The sequence below is a fragment of the Chionomys nivalis genome, chromosome 1 (assembly GCF_950005125.1).
Source record: "Chionomys nivalis chromosome 1, mChiNiv1.1, whole genome shotgun sequence".
NCBI lineage: Eukaryota > Metazoa > Chordata > Mammalia > Rodentia > Cricetidae > Chionomys > Chionomys nivalis.
The window spans coordinates 185,752,421-185,775,620 of NC_080086.1; the positions used below are offsets into that span (position 1 = coordinate 185,752,421).

Sequence of the window (23,200 nt, forward strand, 5' to 3'; positions counted from 1 at the left end):
TAAACACTGCTTGACCCTTTAGCTCTAGCCCTTACTGGCTAATTATCATATCCTGATCAATCCATCTCTAATAATCTGTGTAGCACCAGTCTTACCGGGAAAGATTCAGCATGTCTGACCTGGTGGTTTGCTTCATCGCGTCTGCCCTGGCAATGATCTACATGGCGTCTGGCCTGGGGAGTAGAGCTATGGCATCTCTGCTCACTTCCCTTCTTCCCAGCATTCTGTTCTGTTTACTCCACCCACCTATGTTCTAACCTATGAGGGCCAAGCAGTTTCTTTATTTTTTAACCAATGACCTTCCTCCATCAAATTAATAAACATTAAATTTGTAAATGTAAAGTAGATTTTAAAGTATTCTGAATGCTTTATAGTTATGCACAAGCTTTACTGACTATAGTGTGTGTGGTGGGGGGGAAGTTTTACTGCTTTGAAACCCAGCTGAAGGAGTTAATTTCTGATATGATTCCAGATTATTGCTTATGCCTCAGAAATTTTTATTTAAACATATTTTATGAGTACATCAAATTAGCTGGATGGTGTTGGTGCATGACTTTAATATCAGTACTCGGGAGGCAGAGGCAGGCAGATTTCTGAGAGTTCAAGGCAATCCTGTCTACAAGAGCTAGTTCCATGACAGACACCAAAGCTATACAGAGAAACCCTGTCTCAAAAAACAAAAAACAAACAAAAACAAAAACAAAAAAGAGAGTAGGTCAAATTAAACAACATATGCATGTAATGATAACTTGATTGAAGAATTCATATAAACAAAACTAATAAGCACATGTATAAACAGGGCTAGATGGAGTTATAAGGAAGTTAGATTTCTTTGAATCTCATTGAATGTAAACATTTTACTGCTAGAATTGATATTGAGCTAGGAAAATTCTGCTTAATATTATTCATGTCTTGCTAAAGTGCTTTAAGTGTAGATTTTTTTTTCTTTAAAGACACATCACTGGAATTATCTGAATTCAAATGATTGAGACTGAAGGAATATGTTACAACCACATTTTACATCATTATCCATTAAATGGCTCTGAATTATATAATGCTCCACTGAAATATGCTGACAGCTATTCTGAAATCTAAGTAAAACTTTTGATGAACTGAGTCCTACTTTAGCTCAGTAGTTACATCTCAATCAGACAGGCTGTGCTGTATAATTTTAGGTTTAGTCAAGATGAGATTTATGGGTGTACCATATTCACAGACCACTGTGAGGAAAGTAAGGTTTGAAGAAATGAGTTATTAATCTTCAGTGTGGAACATTAAGAAATGTCATGTGGCTATTATAAGTTGGTATCTAGAAGGTAGTCGACTCATAAGCCCCCCAAAATAGATTTTCTCCTTATACCTCTGATATCTGAGACATAATTAACTGTTACCTATTATTCATTTGTGAAGTCCAAATATTTTACTTCATTTATTATGTTCAAATGGGGCATAAATTAACAGCATTTCTCACAGACTGTCAAGCTGTGGGGAACATGGCTGTCTATTGCCTTCCTTAGTATTTGCTTGCAGGCCTGTGTGTAACTGGTGACTGCATGTGAGCTTTGTTTGCTCTCACGAACTAATATATCTTAATTTGCTGATATATTTTATTTTAATTTCATTGATGATCTTTCTTATTAGGTATGGGCCTGTGTTTGCTTTGCTAGTCAGAATAGTGGAGACAAAATGTCTAGTTCCTGAGAAGACTGTGCTGTGATATTTGCTGTCCCTCTTTAGTTTGGAGTTTCTGTAGAGAAGAGGTGTCCAGAGGCAGAGGCGTCATCTCATAGATTCTTTGTTTCCAGTTTGGATAAGTGGTTTTCTGGCCGATGGTGACATGTAGGTTATAGTTTTATTTTCTGGAGAGGAATAACGTTCAATGGGATTGGTCTTTCAAAAAAGAAAACACTTAAATGTCTGTTGAGGGCTTGCTGAACCACCCAAGAGCGTTCATCATTCTCTTCTGCTTTCTATCCACTATAAATCACTTTCAAAAGAAGCTAAAATAAGTAAAATCCTAGAATATAAAATAATTTATATTATTTATAACAAGATTTAGAGAGATAGAATTCAAATAGACAATATTATAGAATAAAAATATCATTAGGTCTGCATGCAGAGTTGGTGGATTTTGGCATAAATACCCACTAGTAACTTAAACTTCCTGGCAGAAAACAAAACAAAACAAAAACAAACAAAAACAATCTATTATCTCTTTGATGGGTTCTAAAATCCATGGAAGAGCTAGGTCAAAAACTTTGTTATTGCACACTGAAGAGTACGTTGAGTTAATAATTTGGAAGCTGCTATTTCTGTGTGAAGAGACATGTATCTCCAGGTAGGGATAGAGAGAGCCCTGTTTAAAGCCATTTTTCAGTAGCTCCTCCAATAGCAATTCTGTCTGGCTGCCACCATCACTCCTCACAGTGGGATGTTTGTTATCATTGTTGACCTTACACTGAACCCTCACCTTTCCTCAAAGTCTAAGGCTTACAGTAAGGGTTTACTTAAGGTACTATTTATGCCATGGGTTTCTACAAAGTGAATGCTAACATGCATCTCCCATGCTGTGAAGACTACTTTTACTGTTTTGAAGAACCAGTACTCTTTGATCAGCCAAGTTCTACTCCCCCTCCAGTCTAGTGCACACCTGACATTCTGATCATCTTTTGTGCTTTTCTTTTCTAAATGTCACATAGTTGTTATGATGTAGGATGTAATCTTTTTAGATTGACTATTTCACGGAGCGGCAGGCTTTTAAATTTCCTTTGTGCCTTTTAATTGTTTAAATCACTTATTTCTTTTTAATTTTTAAATTATGTGTATATGTGTGTCTCTGGGTGGCTTTGTGCTCACTGAGGTCATAATAGGTGTTTGATCTCCTGGAGCTCAAGTTATAGACAGTTGTAAGCTTCTTTTTGTGGTAGGGGGCAGCTGAGCTTACGGCCTCTGAAGAGTAGCAAGTGATTTTCACTACTGAGTCATCTCTTCAGCCCACATTCATTTATTTTACGTGTCTAATAACATTTCGTCATCTGGATATACCACAGTCGACATATCCATTCAACTGATAGGGGAGATCTTAAGACCACTTCTGAGTTTTCACAGTTTTTAATGAAGTGTTTGTGTAGACATTCATTGGATCTGTTTGCAATTAACTTAGGTAAATAACAAGGGCACAGATGCTGAGTTATATGGTAGGAATATGACTGATTAAAATCATCATAAAATTATCTTGCAAAATGTCTCTATCTCTACTACCTTACGATCTTACCAATAATGAATGAGGGCCCACATGGCCCCTACACACTCCCCTGCCCTGTAATTGTTTGATATCACGGGTGTCCTCTATCTAACAGGTATACAGTGGGAACTTCTGCTTTGATTGGTATTTCCATTATTACATACATCTCAAAGCATCCCTGCTGTGATGTCTGTGGACCCTTTTTTAAAATAGTTAGGTTGCTTGCTTTTTTTTTTCTATTGTTTATTTGAGAGCTCTTTCAGTTTATGGGTAAGAGTTCTTCATCTGATACAGATTGTTTTTTAAAATATTTTCTCTTTGTAGCTTCTCTTCCATTATCCCAATAGTGTCTTTTATAGGGAAGAAAATTCTAAACTTAGTGAAATCACATCTATGATGTTTTTCATTATGATACCTTAAAATTGTACTCTACTCTAAGTCCTATGCTTCAGCAGCAATTAAATGTCTTTAGTAGATAATCTAAGAGAGTGTTTTCTATTTGGTGAGTTTTGACACATTATGTACCTTAGAAAGTTGATCCATTTCATTTAGTTTATCAATGTGGCAAAGCTAGAGTTGTACACTGGTCTAATTTGGTATCCTTTACTGTCTTGTGAAGGTATGGTGACGGTATCCTTTTCCTCCTTCTCGTCTTTTACTTTTCATTCTTTGTTTCATTTTTCTTCTTTTTTAACACAAAATCTGGATTTGATTCACTGCCTAATTTAAAAAAATGTAGGCTCTTATAAGTCCAATTCCCAAATAGCGGGACCAACAGGTGTTCCTCACCATGACTGGATTTGCATATTATAGTTTGAATTCTTTCTCAATTTTTTTAAGCTAATCTAGGGACAGGCAGATTCGTGTTCACTAATCTTTTCAAGGAATCAGCTTTTTGATTTTATGTTCTCAACTGAATTTTGATTTTCATCTTCATTGTGTTCCACCTAAATTACGTTATTAATTTCCACTTTTTTCTTGGATCTCATTTCCTTTTCTGTATTTAGTTTACAAAAATGTAAATTTAGACTTTTAGTTTTAAATTTTTTCTTAATTTCTTTTCATACATTTTACCCTATATTGATTTTTATGGAATAAGATAATACATGTAGATTAAACAAGTAGATTTTTATTTCAAAAGGCTTGATGAAAATGTTGATGTCTCATTGGGCATATATTTGAATTTTGAGGATTTTTATTTTATAATACATTTTAATTGAAATATAATTGCCTCACTTTCCCCTTCCCTTTCCTCTCTCTAACCCCACCACGATAACCTCATTCCAGCCCTTCTCATTCCCTTTACAATCTCTCCCAATTACCTTCACTCTGACATGGATAGCCTCTTTTTATTATTACTGCTACACACACACACACTTACACATACAAACTTGTAAATATAACCATGAGTTGCTGTCTTAGTCACTGTTCTATTGTTATGAAGAGACACCATGACCAAGGCAACTCTTATTAAAAAAATTTAATTGAAGCCTTTAAGACATGGTCATCATAGTTGGGGCATAGCAGTGCACAGCGCGTGCATGCATGTGAGAGAGAGAGAGAGAGAGAGAGAGAGAGAGAGAGAGATAGTCAGAGACAGAGACAGAATGAGAACTGAGCCTAACATGGACTTTGGAAACCTCTTGCCCACCTCTAGTGATACATTTCCCTCAAGAGGAGCACACCAGTCCAAGGCCACACCTTCCAATCTCTGTAATTTTTTTCAAATAGTGTCACTACCTGGTGAATAAGAATGCAAATATATGAGCTTATGGTGGTCAGTCTGTTCAAAACACTACAGTTGCCTATAGTTCCTTGTCTGGAGATGGGATCTCATAAAATTTCACTCTTTCTCTGTTAGCATATATAGATATTGCCTTTATTCTGGTCTTTTTTATACAGCAATTTCCAGGAGTGGTTGGTTCAAACCAGGCTTCCTGGTGTTCTGGCTTTTGCAGTCTTTCAGCACCTTCTTCTGTGATTTCCCTGAGGCATAGATGCAGTAGCTATGGTATATATGTGCTCATTAGGCCTGGGCTTCTCACTGCTCTCTGGCATTGTGTCCAGTTGTGGCTTTTGGTGATGGATCTGCAGTCCAGAGAAGCTTCTTTGGGAAGGTGTGGTAGGTACACTTGCATCAGAAGAGTTGTAGTTAGGAACCATCGATCAACGGGAACATTTCATGTTTTTTTCATTTTCAGTCTGAGCATAGCCTTTAATGGCTGAATCATCTCTCCAGGCCATGAGAACCCTTTATTTTAGAACTGTGTGTGTATATCCATATCTCTCTATCTAGTTACATATTTCTATTTTCATTGATGTCCATAAAACCTAAAAGTTTTGTTCGTATTTTCATTTAGTAAAAAATGTTTCAAAAATCCTTTTGAGACATCTTTGGCTCGTATGTAATTTAGAACTGTGTTTCTCTAAGTATTTGGGGATTTTAAAAAATTATGTATTTATTTATTTTTACTTTTGTGTACTGGTATTTCATCTGCATGTATGTCTGTGTGAGGCGATCCCAAGGAGGTAGAGTTAGAGGCAGTTGTAAGCTGCCATGTGGGTGCTGGGAATTGAACCCAGGTGCGCTGGAAGAATCGCTACTGTTCTTAACTGCTGAGCCATATCTCCAGATCCATACTTTGGGATTTTTAATTAGCTCTGTTATGATATTTCTGGTAGAATTCTCCTGTCTCAGAGTAGACATTAAATGATTTCTTTCAGTTGTTAAAATGTTTTGTAGCCCCAAGTGATGGAGGAAGGTCATTGGCTAGTAAAGAAACTGCCTTGGCCCATTTGATTGGCCAGCCTTTAGGTGGGTGGAGTAAACAGAATAGAATGCTGGGAGGAAGAGGAAGTGAGCTCAGATGCAGGGCATCTCCTCTCAGAGACAGACACCATGCTCCCCTCTCCCAGGCAGATGCAGGGCAGCTCCTCTCAGAGCCAGAAGCGAAGCAAGCCGCCAGGTCAGACATGCTGAATCTTTCCTGGTAAAACTGATGCTACACAGATTATTAGAGATGGGTTGATCGGGATATGAGAATTAGTCAGTAAGGGCTAGGGCTAATGGGCCAAAAAGTGTTTAAAAGAATACAATGTGTGTGTTGTTATTTCGGGTATAAAGCTAACCATGCGGGAGCCAGGCTGTGGGAAGAGGCTCGCAGCTCCCTCAACACCCAAGATGCGGTATATTCAGTATTTTGTTTGAGTTTCAGAGAAATGGGTATTACATTCTAGTTGGATGAAGTAATCTATAGATGTCAATTATATTAATTTGTTTGTTGAAGGTACGGAGTTCATCTTTACACTCATTGATTTTCTGTGTCCTGTATCTATGCATTACAGCATGTTGAATTCCACAGCTATAATAGTGGATTCATTCCCTTACTCTGACATTTCGATCTTCTGCCACAGGATTTTGGCATTCCATTGTTGCTTACACATTAAGTATTTCATTATCATCTTGGAGAACTAATCACTTGTCATTGTAAATTATCTCTCTCCCTCCCTTCCTCCCTCCCTCCCTCCCTTTCTTCCTTTCTCCTCTTTCATTTTTGTTTGTATGTGTGTGTGTGTTGTGGTTATGAGCATGTGAGTACACAGAGGTCACAGGAAGACACAGGAGGACACAGGAGTCCTGATCTGTCTCTCTATCTTTTGTTTCCATGAGACAGGGTCTTTTACTGAACTTGGAGTTAGTTTAGCAGCCAAACCAAACCACAGACATCTTCCCATCTCCACTTGCCATATCATTAAAGTTACAGGGATACCTACCAAAACTCTAGTTCTTAGGTGGAATTGGGAATTTGATCTCAAGAACTTGGCAAGCTAGAACTCTTACCCACTGAGCCATTCTCCAGATGCTGCATCTCAATATTCCTGATAACCTTCTTATCTGAACTATGCTCTAACTGAAATTATTATAGTTATTTTGATATTAAGGGAGAGGAGTGTTCACATAAAATATTTTTTATTCATTTACTTATAATCTATGGGTGCCTTTATATTTAAAATGAATTACTTTTCTTGATATTTTTATTAATGAAAGATTATCTATTTATTTTGATGTTATAACATAATTACATCATTTTTCCATTCCCTTTCTTATCTTAAATTCCTCATCATGACCCCCTTACTCACTCTCTTACTCTCTTTCAAATTCATGGTCTCTATTTCTTTGTTGTTCTCTCTCTCTCTCTCTCCCTCTCTGTCTGCCTTGTCTGTCTGTCTCCCTCTTTTTTTTATCTGAGTATGTATGTTTTCTTAAATTTATAAATATATCCTTTTCAGTCTGTACAATTTTACTTTTATGTATGTTTTTAGTGCTGATTGCTTAGTTTTGGATGACCAATGGGCTTGTTCTTCCCAGGTAAAACTATTTTCCCTGCTCTCAGCATTTCTTAGTTGCCTGTAGTTCTTTATTTAGGGCTGAGGCCTCCTGAGCTATCCCTTTCCACAGTTACATGTCTACAAGTGTTGTCTCTGCTTAGGGCATTTTTTTTGTCAGTTATATGGGTAAGACTTCATGGGTGTAGCTTCTCTGATATTCTTAGGAAATAATCTCACAGCAAATTCCCTGTCCTCTGGGTCTTTCAGTCTTTCTGTCCTCTCTTCCATGATAATCCCTGAGCATGAGATGCAGGAGTTGTGTCATAGACAAATCAGTTTGGACTGGGCACTACAACTCTGCATTTGGACTGGTTGTGGTTTTCTGTAATGACCCCCATCTGTTGTGAAGAGAAGCTTGCTTGATGAAGGGTATGCATTATCTGCATCCATCTAGACCCTGGAGAAGGATCTGCAGTGTCTAGCTGAAGAGGTTGGATGTGGTGTGAGAAGGTCTCAACATTTAAGGCTAAGAAGGCAGTTCCTGGTAGAAACCTATAAAACTTCTACGAGTACTGTAAGAAGAGTGTTAGGTAGGTGTGGCCAGAGGAGACTGAGGTACTGGAGTTGGGATGTACTGAACAGAGGACCAGACAGATCCTGAAAATTGGTGCACCAGATTTGCCCGAATGGAGAACTTGCTCTTGATTATGTATTTATGTGTTTATTTTATTTTATTTTTTTTTAAGAATTGATTTCTAAGTAGTAAATGGTATCCTTGAATTCTTACGATGTTTGCTACTTTTTTTATATGGTGGTTGTTTTTTTTTTTTTCTTTTTATTCCTGTACCCTTTTAGTTGTTTTGGGCTTTACTTGAACACTTTAAGTTATTTATTTCTAGCTTTGTGTATGTGTGTTTGTATGCTCACCATGTGTGTATAATGCCTGTGGCAGCCAGAAGGGGGTATCAGATCACCATGAACTTCTTCTACAGATGTTTGTAAGCCAAATTGTGAGTACTGTGAATGGACCCTCGGTCTTTTGGGAGAGTCACAAGTGCTTTTATCTCTGCAGCCCCTTGATCACTTTGTAAATATTTATTTATTTATTAAAATTTCCACCTCCTCCCCTCCACCCATTTTCCTCCCACTCCCCCCACTCCTTCTACCCCTCCCTCTCCAGTCCTAAGAGCAGTCAGGATTTTCCTGCTTTGTGGGAAGTCCAAGGTCCTCCCCCCTGCATCCAGGTCTAGGAAGAAGAGCATCCAAACAAACGAGTCTCCCACAAGGCCAGTTCATGCAGTAGAATCAAAACCCAGTGCCTTTGTCCTTGGCTTCTCAGTCAGCCTTCATTGTCAACCACATTTAGAGAGCCCGGTTTGATCATATGCTCCATCAGTCCCAGTCCAGCTGGCCTTGGTGAGTTCCCACTAGATCAGTCCCATTGTCTCAGTGGGTGGACGCACCCCTCGCGGTCCTGACTATCTTATTCTCTAACTGCATTTGCACATGGGTAATACATTCTAATGCTTACCCGTATTTCTCAAAAGCACATTTAGAAACAGTCTATGTGTATTTCCAAATAACATTATGCAGTAGTAGTTGGTAATACATTTTCCTTATGGTAACAAACAACTCTTCTCCCTCCTGACTGCTGCTTGTGTCCTACCACTGCTGTCCTTCCCTAATTCATAAATGCTGTATTTACAAGGGCATGTAAAACATTCACAATCAGTAGCTCCTCGCTAGTATTTTGAACAAAATATCGTGGACTGGGTCAATTAAAAGTAACAGACATTTTAAAAAATTCACTTTCTTTCATTTGTGGCTCTCTAATGCTTTAATCATTATAGCCATCAGCTCTTTAGATCCCTAGCAGGCAACTCTAACTCCTCCGCTCTGCATTTCTGACATTTTCTTTGAGATGTTATATTCAAATTGCCTTTCTTTCTTGGCTTTTAGTATAACTTTTAAGAAGCTATAGATAACTGGACATGACGTGACATGTAAAATCAAAAAAGCAAAACCCCCAAATTGTAACCAGTAGGCCTTGGGTGGTATAATTGCCAGGCATATGGGAATGGATACTTGCTGTGTGTACTTCAGTTTGCAATAGCAGTATATTGGGAAAATACTGTTAAAACATGGCTCAGAATTTTGGAAATATGATCCTTTAATTATTTTCAACAGCAAAATTTCCTTCTTTTGCAAAGGTTCAATGACAGTCCAGTGAGACCTATTGAAAGCCATGGCCACTGTAGCTTTCATATAAAGCCTGGCAATTTGCCTATGCCTGACCAACAGCATCAGGTAGATTACCAAATCTCCTCCATTTCTCCACAGCGCTCATGCACACTGTAATCTCATGACCTAGTCTTTCATTCAATCACAGCATACATACTCTTTTAGGTATCTGCTATGTGTCTTCTCTGGGTTGTGACCCGGGGTCATGGTAGCTAAGCACCCAGCACAAAGCACTTGGTCTTTGCCTGTAGGAAGCTCCTTTCCTTCCTTCCTGGCCATAGTGAGACTAGACAAAGCCATTTGAACTCAGACACAAATGGCAATTTCCCCCTCCCTTTACTATGTTGCTCAGTGCCTACATACTTGACTCGCAAAAGCAAGCATGGAGCTGGTGGATAAATGAACAGCAACCTATAATTAAACTCACTGAATATCAGAAAAGATTGGGGTATTCAGTAGATGAAATTGAGGAGATGCTTTGCATTTTTAGAACCCAGGAAGCCTAAGTATTATGAATGTTGCTTGTTGGGGGTTTCACCCTGAGCTGTTCCATTGTTCTGATATCAGTCTGTAACTGGAAAAGTCAGCGATTGGGGTTGGGTGTGCGTTATCACAGTTTACTGACTCTTCCTGCGCACAGGAAACAAAGTCTTTCCTGCTTAGTTAACTGATGTTGTGTAGATAGCACCCAACACAATCTCTACCGTTGACTGCTAAACCTTGTAATTTCCTGTGTCCAACCCTTCGTTCAGATAGGGCCTGTCCCATTGTGAATCTTCTATCATTACAGAGCCATTGAAAAAGACAGTTCTGTTTTAGAAAGGTATCTGGGTGGCTTCTAAGGGACACACATTTGTAACATTGTTCACACTTCTTGCTACATCTTATTTCCATAGGACAGTCCCTTTCATTCTCCTTCTGCTTAGGACTGTCTCTCCTTGCACCACCTTGCTTATAAGCCCATTCTCTTCCAAGATGCTTATAAAAAGCACTACTTATGCATGTCATTTAAAACTCATTGAGTACACTACTGGAACTTTCAGTTGTACTTTGCTAATTGGAATAGTTCACTCAAAAGCCAGTGTCATTGTGCTTAGGGGATAGACTGTGTATTTTAATTCTTTCCCCTACCAGCTGAGGGAAAAAGGCATGCTCTTTAATGTTGCTGAATCCCAGGTACAGGCAACATAGTTCTGTGGAGACACTAAAGGTACCTATCTCCTGGGTTTTAAATAAAAATTAAAAGCAACAAGAGCAGTGACAGGATGTCCAAATTGTCTAATTGTCTAGCTCAGTGTCCAGTACCTGCTGTTTTGGTTGCTGTTGTGGTTGCTATGGTCACTTTAGCTAAATTAGTTCCACCCAGGAGGCTATGAACTCCAAGAACTCTGAGATCACATAGAAAACATTTATTCTCAATATCCCATGGAAGCATGAAGTTCAGTAAATATATGTAGCATCAATAGCTGAAAGGTGAAAAATGAATTAGTTAATGAACTAAATTCAAATTCCAGGTCCTTTACTTAAAAGATGAGATATGGTTCGTTTGTCTGTACAATGCTCCACAATTACACACAATTGATGTGGTTACATAGCATGAAAAATTGTTCAGATCTGTGAAACTAAAAGCATTCTTTATGATTTCAATTTTGTAACTGTACACAGACTAAGAGGGATTAATTTCAAGTTAGGATCATCTAAACATCTACACTTAAAAAATTACTATTGGCATTTTAATGAAATGTTATTTTACAGCTCTAAAGTTCATAGCAATATAATTAGTAATATGTGTAATCTTTATTGCCAGTCTTAATCTTTTTTATATGACTGAAAAATTATTTTATGGTCGTACAATTAAAATAATGCTAAAAATGTCAGCATAACAGAATTAGACTAAAGTAACTACTACAATATTGTACCCCAAACCAGCTCATATAAATGCAAAATGCTTTCTACAGGCTATTTATTTGAACTAATACATGGTGAGGGATTTAAGGAGTAGTTTGTGCAATGAAATAAAAAGAAAAATAAGCACTGTACAGCAATCTTTGCTATTGTTTAGCACGAGGGAAAATTAAATAGGTTTATATATAGGCCACTTGAGGAAAATGTATTAAAAGCCGTACCACAACATAGTAAATACAAAGGCAACTGGCAGGCAATGCTCCATTTTATAGGTTTTTATAAATACTCCATTTGCAGATTTTAAAGGGAAGTCTGAGGTGCTTAAAGTTGTCATTTTGCAAATGATTGTATAATATTGACTATGAAACCAAACTGAGTATGCCCAGACGCTTTGTTAAGTTTGTTCTTTCCATTTTCACACATGTATACGATGCTTTCCCAACCCACCTTCCCTTCTGCCCCTATCAGCCCCTCTCTTCCCTAGACAGCCCCTTTCCATTTTTATGTGTTTTGTTTTGGGACCCAGTGTTTGTAACCAGGGCCATCTGGTGAGCATGGGTGCCCAGAATTCTAATGGTACATTTTATAAAAGGATTTCAAAAGACAGTTGCTCAGTTGACACACCAGAAGAGTTGGACTTTTTCACAGTGCTTTTACCTGTTGATTCATGATAGTACATATTAATTTGTTGATATTATTTTTTAGAACATAGAAAAAAATGAAAAAAATCTAAAACAAAATTCTGTTCTGTATGGAAAAACTGGAAAATACATAAAAACATGCAAAAAAAAAACCACCCAGGATTTTGCCACTATTACACTATCATACTATAACTGTATTTCTATTTCTAGTGTTTGATTTCTTATGAATACTTTTATAATAATTGTCTTTATTTAACCTCACTAACACTACATTTTTTAATCAGTTTTTAACTCATTTCTTAAAATCATCAAATCATTAAAATCCTGTCACCTTAGAACAGAAGCATTGATACACTCTGAAAGAATCTTTTTGGGGGGCAAGGTTTTTTTATTATTATTAAATATACTTTATTCTTTTTATTAATTTTTATTGAGCTCTACATTTTTCTCTGTTCCCCTCCCTGCCTCTCCCCCCTCATTCAGCTCTCCCCCAAGGTCCCCATGCTCCCAATTTACTCAGGAGATCTTGTCTTTTTCTACTTTCTACTTCCCATGTAGATTAGATCTATGTATGTCTCTCTTAGTGTCCTCATTGTAGTCTACGTTCTCTGGGATTGTGGTTTGTAGGCTGGTTTTCTTTGCTTTATGTTTAAAACTGCCTATGAGTGAGTACATGTGATAATTGTCTTTTTGGGTTTAGGTTACCTCACTCAAAATAATGTTTACTAGATCCATCAATTTGCCTGCAAAATTCAAGCTGTTTTTTTTTTAATTTTTTTAAATTTATTTATTAAAGATTTCTGCCTCCTCCCTGCCACCGCCTCCCATTTCCCTCCCCTCCCCCAATAAAGTCCCCCTCCCTCATCAGCCTGAAGAGCAGTCAGGATTCCCTGCCCTTTGGGAAGTCCAAGGACCTCCCACCTCCTTCCAGGTCTAGTAAGGTGAGCATCCAAACTGCCTAAGCTCCCACCAAGCCAGTATGTGCAGTAGGATCAAAACCCATTGCCATTGTTCTTGAGTTCTCAGCAGTCCTCATTGTATGGTATATTCAGAGAGTCCAGTTTTATCTCATGCTTTTTTAGACCCAGTCCAGCTGGCCTTGGTGAGTTCCCGATAGAACATCCCCATTGACTCAGTATGTGGGTGAACCCCTCGTGGTCCTGAGTTCCTTGCTCGTGTTCTCTCTCCTTCTGCTCCTGATTTGGATCTTGGGATTTCAGTCCGGTGCTCCAATGTGGGTCTCTGTCTCTGTCTCCTTTCATCGCGTGATGAAGGTTAATATCCAGGAGGATGACTATATGTTTTTCTTTGGGTTCACCTTCTTATTTAACTTCTCTAGGATCACGAATTATAGGCTCAATGTCCTTTATTTATGGCTAGAAACCAATTATGAGTGAGTACATCCCATGTTCCTCTTTTTGGATCTGGCTTACCTCACTCAGGATAGTGTTCTCTATTTCCATCCATTTGCATGCAAAATTCAAGAAGTCATTGTTTTTTTACTGCTGAGTAGTACTCTAATATGTATATATTCCATACTTTCTTAATCCATTCTTCCATTGAAGGGCATCTAGGTTGTTTCCAGGTTCTGGCTATTACAAACAATGCTGCTATGAACATAGTTGAGCATATACTTTTGTTGTATGATAGGGCATCTCTTAGGTATATTCCCAAGAGTGGTATTGCTGGATCCAGGGGTAGGTTGATCCCAAATTTCCTGAGAAACCGCCACACTGCTTTCCAAAGTGGTTGCACAAGTTTGCATTCCCACCAGCAATGGATGAGTGTACCCCTTTCTCCACAACCTCTCCAGCAAAGGCTACCATTTGTGTTTTGGATTTTAGCCATTCTAACAGGTCTAATATGGTATCTTAAAGTTGTCTTGATTTGCATTTCCCTGATTTTTTTTTTTGCTATGTAGTACTCCATTGTGTAAATGTATCACATTTTCCTTATCTATTCTTCAGTCAAAGGGCATTTAGGTTGTTTCCAAGTTCTTACTATGACAAACAATGCTGCTATAAACATAGTTGATCACATGTCCTTGTGGCAGGATTGAGCATTTTTTAGATATATACCCAAACGTGGTATTGCTGGGTCTTGAGAAATATTGTTTCCTAATTTTCTGAGAAATTGCCACACTGACATCAAAAGGGGCTGTATCAGCTTGCATTCCCACCAGCAATACAGGAGTGTTCCCTTTTCTCCACAACCTCTCCAGCATAAGTTGTCATCAGTGTTTTTGATTTAGGCCATTCTTACAGGTGTAAGATGGAATCTCAGAGTTGTTTTGATTTGCATTTCTCTGATGACTAAGGATGTTGAACATTTCCTTAAGTGTCTTTCAGCCATTTTAGATACCTCTGTTGAGAGTTCTCTGTTTAGGTCTGTACTCCATTTTTTTTTTATTGGATTATTTGTTCTTTTGGTGTCCAATTTCTTCAGTTCTTTGTATATTTTGGAGATCAGACCTCTGTTTGATGTGGGATTAGTGAAGATCTTTTCCCATTCTGTAGGCTGTCATTTCTTGATTGCAGTAATCTTAGTGCCCTGATTCCTTTAGGGGAAAAACTGGCTTACTACATTGTAATCCACATTTCATTTATTTATTTTTAAATCGGCAGGTCCAGGCACACTGGGAAAGCTCTACAAGACCTCAGCTGCTCAAGGTCCAGAGACAGCAAGTAACTCCTTTCATGACCCTTGACCATCAGGTATTCAACCAGACTCTCAAGAGGACACCACCTCCAGCACCAAGCTGTATGCCTCAGGGAGAGCATGGACCTATGAGCCCAGACAGTGATGCTGCTTGTACAGGAAACCCATTCACAAAACTACTGACTCTTGGGAGAGAAGATGGTCATGCGGAATGGCACGTATGTTCAATGGCTGATTATGAAGTCTATCTTAAGTGCTAGGAATTGAAATTAACAATTTTGCAGTGGATATTTCATATGAAAGTGTAACAAAAGAAATGGGTCTTTACTAATTGGTCTGCAATTATTAACCATATGCAAATTAATTATGCATAATAAATTATACGTGTTCATTTTAATACTAAATTATGTAGTTCATTTTAATACTCAATTAGTTATCAATGAGCCACTAGTAAACCTTTGTATTTAGAAGGTTTATTTCTAATCATAAAGGTTTAGGTTTTCTGAGTAACTTTAGTTGAATTTATCAATATCTTAAATATCTATAGATATAGCACAACCAATAAAATCCCAGAGACAGAAATTAGGGTTCAAGCTGAAAGATCAGAGAAGTAAAGCAGAAAACCGCTAAAGACCTCTTGCCTCTACAAAATTTTCAGACTGAAAAGAGAGTGAATTTCTGTTTCATCCTGTTTTATATTCCATGCCTTTGATCCCAGCACTAGAGAGGAATATTCTATAGCTAACTAGTGCAGAATTAAAGGTGTGTGACACCACTGCCTGGCCTGTATGGCTGACTAGTGTGGCTAGTTTTGAACTCTGAGCATCAGGTAAGCTTTATTTGTTAGATCATAAGTAAAATATCACTATACATAGATTTGAAACCTATACAAATTATATAAAAACACTAATTGTGTGGTCTTAAAATGTTCACTAAAATAAAATAAATTATCATATTACTTTAAATATTTCATGGAATTATAAATAGATTTTTACACTTTATTTTTAATACTTTTTTTAATTTAAAGAAATTCTTTCTTCTCACTTACTAAGTAGCTGGCATGGAGTGATGCTGAGACTTCTTCCAAATAAATAAGAATAGCTTGTGTCATGGAACATGTTTTGCTTTTAAATGAATCTTCAAAAATACTGAAAAAACAAGGATGCAAAGTAGGCAATAACTAAAATTTGGAAAAATCTTTAGCAACTTCTTGTAGATAAGTTATGCCGATTGCAGATGGACTTTCTTCTCCTTTTGCTTATTTGCCTTGATCCCATGGTGGAGCTCTGTTCTCTCCCACCTGGGCATCTTCTTCTAATCTGAATGGCCTATTCAGGTTGATATTCTTCCAATATTAATTTCACAGCCTCAAAGAGCAAAGGTAGAACACTCAGGGTTTCATTTGAATCCAAACAGAAAAGGAAGATTCTTAAAAAGATTTATGTTAACTTGGAAAGTAGGAAAAAATGAAGACCCAATAGATTATTCGATGAAGAAAAAAAAAGTTTATCACACTGTAGGACTCTCTGAAATACAAAGCTGAATGTGGATCCCTGTATGTATGTATGTATGTGTATATGCATATGGAACTTTCAAAAGTGGCATACAGCACCAGTTTCCTTGTTCTGTGCATGAAGAACACAGACTATAAGTCAGATGAGAGTGATCTGCACAGTAAATATTAGAACATACACCCAATACAATTCATTCTCCAACCACCTCATCCAAAGTTTTATTTTTCTGTAACAATTATTGATTCTTAAAGAAAAATCAAGTCCCATAGGTAATGATTATGCCTGTCGATTTTGGTAAAATCTTGAAAGTAGTCTTTTGTGTCATGAAGGCAGCATGCATCAGTCTTCTGGGTTTACCATGGGATCTTTTTTTCTATTCTTTGGCTCATGCCTTACCTTTGCCTTTATGCTTATTTTTGCTGTTCGATATAGAGCCTCACTATATACCTTACACTGGCCTTGAACCTGAGATCCTCCTATCTCAAACTTTCCAGGGAATGGAACTACAGATGTGTGACTAAAAGCCTAGAAAAAGGGTTAGTTTGATTTTTGTTTGATATTTTAAAACTTCCAAACACAATGGCATGGTTTGCGCTCAAGAGATAGTGGCTATTGATATTTGTCTTATTCCCTGTTTCCTTCTAAGCCATCTCCTTCACTAACAAAAGGGAACCTCTCCTTCATCCAGTGATAACTATAGTACCACCTCACAGGTCTGGGAGAGTGTCCTCAGGTTCAGAAGTGATGATTGGAATTAGAAATAAGTGAGAGACTGGAGGTCTCTGGCACAGAGATAGGGAATATTAAGAGAAGCACTTCACAGTGTATGTTTTCCCAACATGCAATTGGCATTTGTACTTACAAGAGTGAAGGTGCCTTCTACACTAACCATTGCTCTTAGCTTAGAGTTTTCCTTTACCCTTTACTGCTCTGTTCTTTAGCATCTGGCTCACAGGTGCCTCTCTAGAGTTCAGGTCATCCGTATGTCTTTTCTTTTCTTCCTCTAATTCATTATTTGCCATTTGTCTAAATGATTTTAATTCTCTCTGAGACACAAACTTGAGATTCCCCTGACCTCCACCTTAAGGTTTTTTCTTGATGATTCTCCATATAGATTTGGTACCTCAATGACTTCATTCATTATGAAATTTTTACACCACATGATATATTTTAAAGAATCATAATATTTTTTCATTCTTTTAGTTTGTTACTTCATTGATGAAAATGCCATACCTTACTCACAGGCAAATCTTTGTCCAGAGTGAAAGAGTTATGAATCCAGTCAACCTCTGTTCCTTGTGTTCTACTCTTTACTGTTTACTCCTCAATAGTGCTTGAACTCCATGAGGGCAAGAACTTCTCACTGATGCTGCCTGTAGTAATTCCTCTGGTTCTTGAAAGGTCTGAAAATAAATATTGCTCAATAAGTATTTGGCAACACTTATTTGAATTGATTCGTGAAATTATTGAAAAGTCATAATTGGAGAGTCTTTCAAGTCTTGACTCAAGCTAACCAACCACCTTTCTTAGAATACAGCAGAATTTGGTTGGAGGGTAGTTTAATGCTTTTGGAAGTGTTTGCTACTGGTTATTTCTTTATATGCCATGAGAAACTCAAAATGCGACCATGCCTCTCAACTCAGCACTTATACCTTCTTCAGTTTACATGTGTTAAATTTTCACTAAAGGCAGTAGGGTGGGAAGAGGAGAACTAGAGGTTCAATGGTTGCTTGTTTCATTTCTATTGCTGTCATGAAATACTCCAACAAAATGAAAATGGGGCTGGGGAGAAATGGTTTGATTTAGCTGACAATGTGGGGTGTGGGGAAATCAGGTGGAAGGAACTTGAAGTAGCTGTATCATACCCACAGCCAAGAGGAGAGAGAGTAAAATGCTTACAAGCTCACTTTCTTCCTTGTACAGCCCAAGGTCCAGCCCAGGAAATGGTTCCCACATTTAGGGTGGGTCTTACCACCTCAGTTTATACTCTTAGAAACAAAATCTATTACAGGAAGATCCATAGCACAGTGTGGTCCAGGTTATACTTCACTGAGAGGTGACTCTTGTGTCAACTATTACAAGTATATGGGCGGGGTGGGGGGTGGTGGTAGAAAGAGCAAAAGAAGCACACGGTCTTTTTCAAAAGTGTAAACCTTTAAAAGCCTTCCTCATCTACTGGTTATTTCTTAAGCCTCTCTGCAGAGAAAAGGAAGCTTTAAGAACTGAAAATGCAAATAAAGATTCCATTGAGGTTAGAACTATAGATTCAGAGTTCAGGAGTTCAAACTTGCCTCTGACACTCAGGTAATCTGGAACAAAATGGCAATTTCTTTTCCTTTAGATTTCCTTTTGTATGATGAGGATAAGTATCGAATTCCTCCCCTGGGCTGCTGTGAAGCTTAAATGATTGGAATATGTCAAACACTAGAGACAGTGCCTAGCATATCTCCCTCACTATGCAAGTGTATGGTACTGTTGCTGTTTAAGGGGTTTGTGTGTATCCTTGGTACTATATCACTAGTTACAGAGACGAAGAAAAGAGTACGTTTTTGTATTATCATCTAAATTCATGTGCAATAGTCAGCTAAAAATTCACCACTGACCTTTGGACATATACAAAACATTTTGAAAGAAGAAAGATGATATGGAAGTCCTCTGTCAACATGTTGAGGCTGTGGACTTTGGTTTGAAGCACAGCACGAGAAGCACTCTGCTGATCTAGATGCTGATTGCAGTAAGTGTCCCCCGGGGGGCCTTGTCACCAGGGATCATAGGGTAGGTGATGCAGGAAAAGCAACCTATCAGAGCCATGGACCCAGCTCTCAGATAGCATGAGCTTTGAAATACACAACTAAGTGTTTTAAAACTTAAAGATGCAAAATATACTCTCAGTCTTCACTAAAGTTCTCCCTGATTTCAAATGGAAGCGCCACTTTAACCCTTACTTACAGTATTCTGAATGCATTGGATTCCTTTAGATGGAAATTGCTGAGGTTATGAACAGTATGGAATTGTTAGGAAAGAACACGCACTCTTCTGCCCATGCAAAGCACAGTAAATATTTACAGGCCCCCAAAATGTCAAAAACCCTAAAACTGATAATCACTTCAGCTTAAAAAAACAAAGTAATTTCATTTGACTGCGAAATGGTGTTTTATTCTGTACTTTTGAAATAGACAAGACAACAAATGAATATTGCTAAATACTTAATACTAAAAGATCATATAATGTTGAGAAAAATTATAGGGCTCCACTGTTCTCTCTTTGTGTGTGTGTTTGTACATTTGTGTGTGTTTATGTGTGTATCTCTCTGTATGTTTTTACATGTATATATGTATCTATCTACATCCATCTATCTGTCATTCTGTCTATCTATCTATCTATCTATCTATCTATCTATCTATCTATCTATCATCTATCTATCTATCTATCTATCTATCTATCTATCTATCTATATTTATATCTATCTTATATTCAAGCATCCAATTCTGTATCTAATCTGCTGTAGCATTATGCAGGAATGACTTAATTTTGACATTTCCTATTTGAAGCTTTGCCTATAATCAACTACCTTCATGAGGTCCTGATTTGGTTTTGACTCTTCACTATGATTAATAGATTGAGATTCATAGCCTTTACTCCCTTGTTGAAGACAGAAAAATTACTATGATAAAATATGAATTATTTCTGAGCCAATATTCTGAGCTGAAAAATAGAGAGAGGTCTCATCACCTTAATGTAGAAAAAAATTCTGTGTCTAAGTCGGTATTAATTCCTGGAATCATATTCCAAGAATGGATGTTATCTTATCTTTTGTTTGATTACTTTACTCAATGTCCAGTTACTAGTCTCGGAAGTGTTATCTGTAAAGCTTGTATATACTCTTTCCGCATATCTAGAAGGGTTACTGTTGGCTCGTTAGTGTGTGGGTTAAGATCCTGTAGAAATCATAAGACGATGAGATATAAAAGGTTTAAGTGCAGTTGTTATTTTAAAGTTTTCATTTGGAGAATGTGAGTGACTACATTTTGTAGGCTGAGGTCAACCATTGATCAGTGAATCATTTACTTAAACAATGTTAAGATAGATATTTGATATTCATTGCCCGAGAAATGGTCTATGAAAGCCTCTAGTTTCTCTTTACTAATTCCAAATAGACTTTCTATTGAGAGAACCATCTCTTCCTCCTTCCCCTAGTATACAGAACTTCAGACATCACAGGTAACTGAGCATCACACACAGAGAATCAGATAAGATTAAATATTAGACATGTGTTCACCTCTCTATACACAAAGAAATTGTCTAAGTAATTTAATGTACTTTTGTTAGATTTCCAGGAAAAGTGTTCAAGGGTTTGCATTTTACCCTAACAATAATTATTGAGTGACTAGACCCTAAATGACAATGACCTTCCTATTTCTGTGTGCTCTGGAGAGGTGGTCACCTGTACGAGGAATTGGTTCCTATGCAGCATCTGTGTAAAGTAGAACTCAAGGACCCAGAACACCAGAAGCAGATAATGCTCTGCCCCGTCAGTCTTGCTTCATCAACCTCTCCTCTCAGGCTCTCCATTTCTTTAGTATCCCTCCATGTTAGTTTTCTTCTTCCTCTTATAACCGTCCCTCACAAGCTCATGTCTGAGTTCTTGACAATTTCTTCATAATTTTAGTATTTTATTTCATACATTTATGGCCCAATGCCAGTTTTTGAAGGATGCTTCCTATAGCTTTATATCTTTATTCTTGTTTAAGCTTATTGAGAAGACACACCATTTGACAACGTTTCTGTTTTTCAATACCTATTTTTCCCACTTACCAAATTTTAAAAAATCTTCTTTTATCTCAATAGAGTCCAAGATATAACACCTTCTTCTTCTTCTTTTTTTTTTTTTTTTTTTTTTTTTTTTTTACAAGCACCATTAACTTCTTCTCATTTTCATATCCTGCCTAGATTGCAGTACTGGATAAACTCTTTTATTCTTGCCATATCTTTACCTGAGCAAATAAATGAGGAGCACTCACCACATTGTGCATGCAGACTATGTGAAATAGATCATCAGATTTCACTTGATTGTTTACTCCCGTGAGTCAACCTATAATCATACCCTAAACGATTACCAGTAAGGGAGACTGAACAATATCATCCCTCCTTGTACTTCTAAGGTTCCCCACCCATTATTATAACACTCTGTAAAGAAAATATGTCTGTCAGTCCAATTATGATTCGCTCAATAGCTTTAACAGTTCTCTTGACCCTCCACATCTGTTTTATTTTTCTGTCACCCTATTAGAACAGAATAAAGTTTCTATCTCATTTTTTTTTTTTGGTTTTTTGAGACAGGGTTTCTCTGTGGCTTTGGAGCCTGTCCTGGAACTAGCTCTTGTAGACCAGGCTGGTCTCGAACTCACAGAGATCCACCTGCCTCTGCCTCCCGAGTGCTGGGATTAAAGGCGTGCACCACCACCGCCCGGCTCTATCTCATTTTTAAATTCCCAACAAATTTTCTTTCTGTGTACTTCCCCCCATATCAGCAGTATATCTACAAGACTGTTTGTATCAGTGTTGTCTTAGTCTTCCACAATCCCCTCAAATCACACCAAACCACATAGCTCTATTTGAACACATTTGCTTCCTAGCCACCATGTTATTTCAGCACACAAACATCCCCCTCCACAACCTGAAACAAAACTTTACTGCCTCCATTTCTTTCCTTCCAGCATCTGATGCAGCATCTGCTGGCCCCATTTTCTCCTCTTCAATCAAGCTTTTGTCTTCATGACTTGAAAAGGGCTCTTAACACCAATCAGTTGAAACAGGTTTTTTTTTTGAGATTATAGTATAATTACATAACTTTACCATTTCATTTCCGCCCTCCAAACCCTCAAAATGAAATATATATAATTTTAATATCTGGTATCAAAGTCTCTATTCTAGTTTGACTTGGCTTCCAAGTTGCATTTGACATGGTTAACCATACCCTGAGGTACTCTCTGATATACATATTAGGAAATCTGATATTTCATCCATTTTGCTAGCTCTTTCTTTTCTAACAGATGACAAAATGCTATGTCTCTAGGCCCAGTCTTCAGCCATCTCTTTTCATCTATCTTTGTAGATGATGTCCTGTCCTCCTCAACCTAGGCCTTTTTTTCTCCATGTTTAACATATCTGTCCTATGCTTGTTTGATATCCATTGTGTTACAACAGATGTCTCAAACTTACAATGGCTAAAAAGACTTTACTCCCCAAATCTATTTTGGCTAATCTGAGAAAATAATACTAACATCAAGAACTCCAAGAGTCATGTTGTGCTCTTCTCTGCTTTATTCTCCCCTCCCTCTACTTTCAGTCCCAATCAAATCCAGTATTTCTAAAATCTCTGTGTTTTTCAACCTTTTCCCTTCTCAAACAACATTCTCATAGTAGTCCATCACTAGCAACTAGCATGATGCCTCACACAACATGAGTGTCAGCAGCTAAATATCAAAGTGCTCTAAACTCAGGTCCAATATTGTAATTGATTGTTGCCACTAGCATTCCTTTTTATGAGTATTTCTAAAGGGCAGCAGGATCACAACAAGGGCAACAATAAAATATTGCCACTTTTCCTTGGCTACACAGGGTGATAATGATGATAATGAAAAAGTGTGTATGTTTTTCAGAAAAAA

At 37.5% G+C, this 23,200-nt stretch overlaps 1 protein-coding gene across 1 annotated transcript in view; it reads left to right on the plus strand.

The window, feature by feature from the left end:
- Positions 1-23,200, plus strand: part of Tfec (transcription factor EC) — a 66,701-nt gene that overhangs the window by 18,193 nt on the left and 25,308 nt on the right. The window contains exon 2 of the mRNA XM_057781485.1: positions 14,985-15,236. Within this exon, the coding sequence (XP_057637468.1) occupies positions 15,057-15,236 (180 nt within the window). The 5' untranslated portion in view covers positions 14,985-15,056. The remainder of the gene's footprint in view (positions 1-14,984; positions 15,237-23,200) is intronic.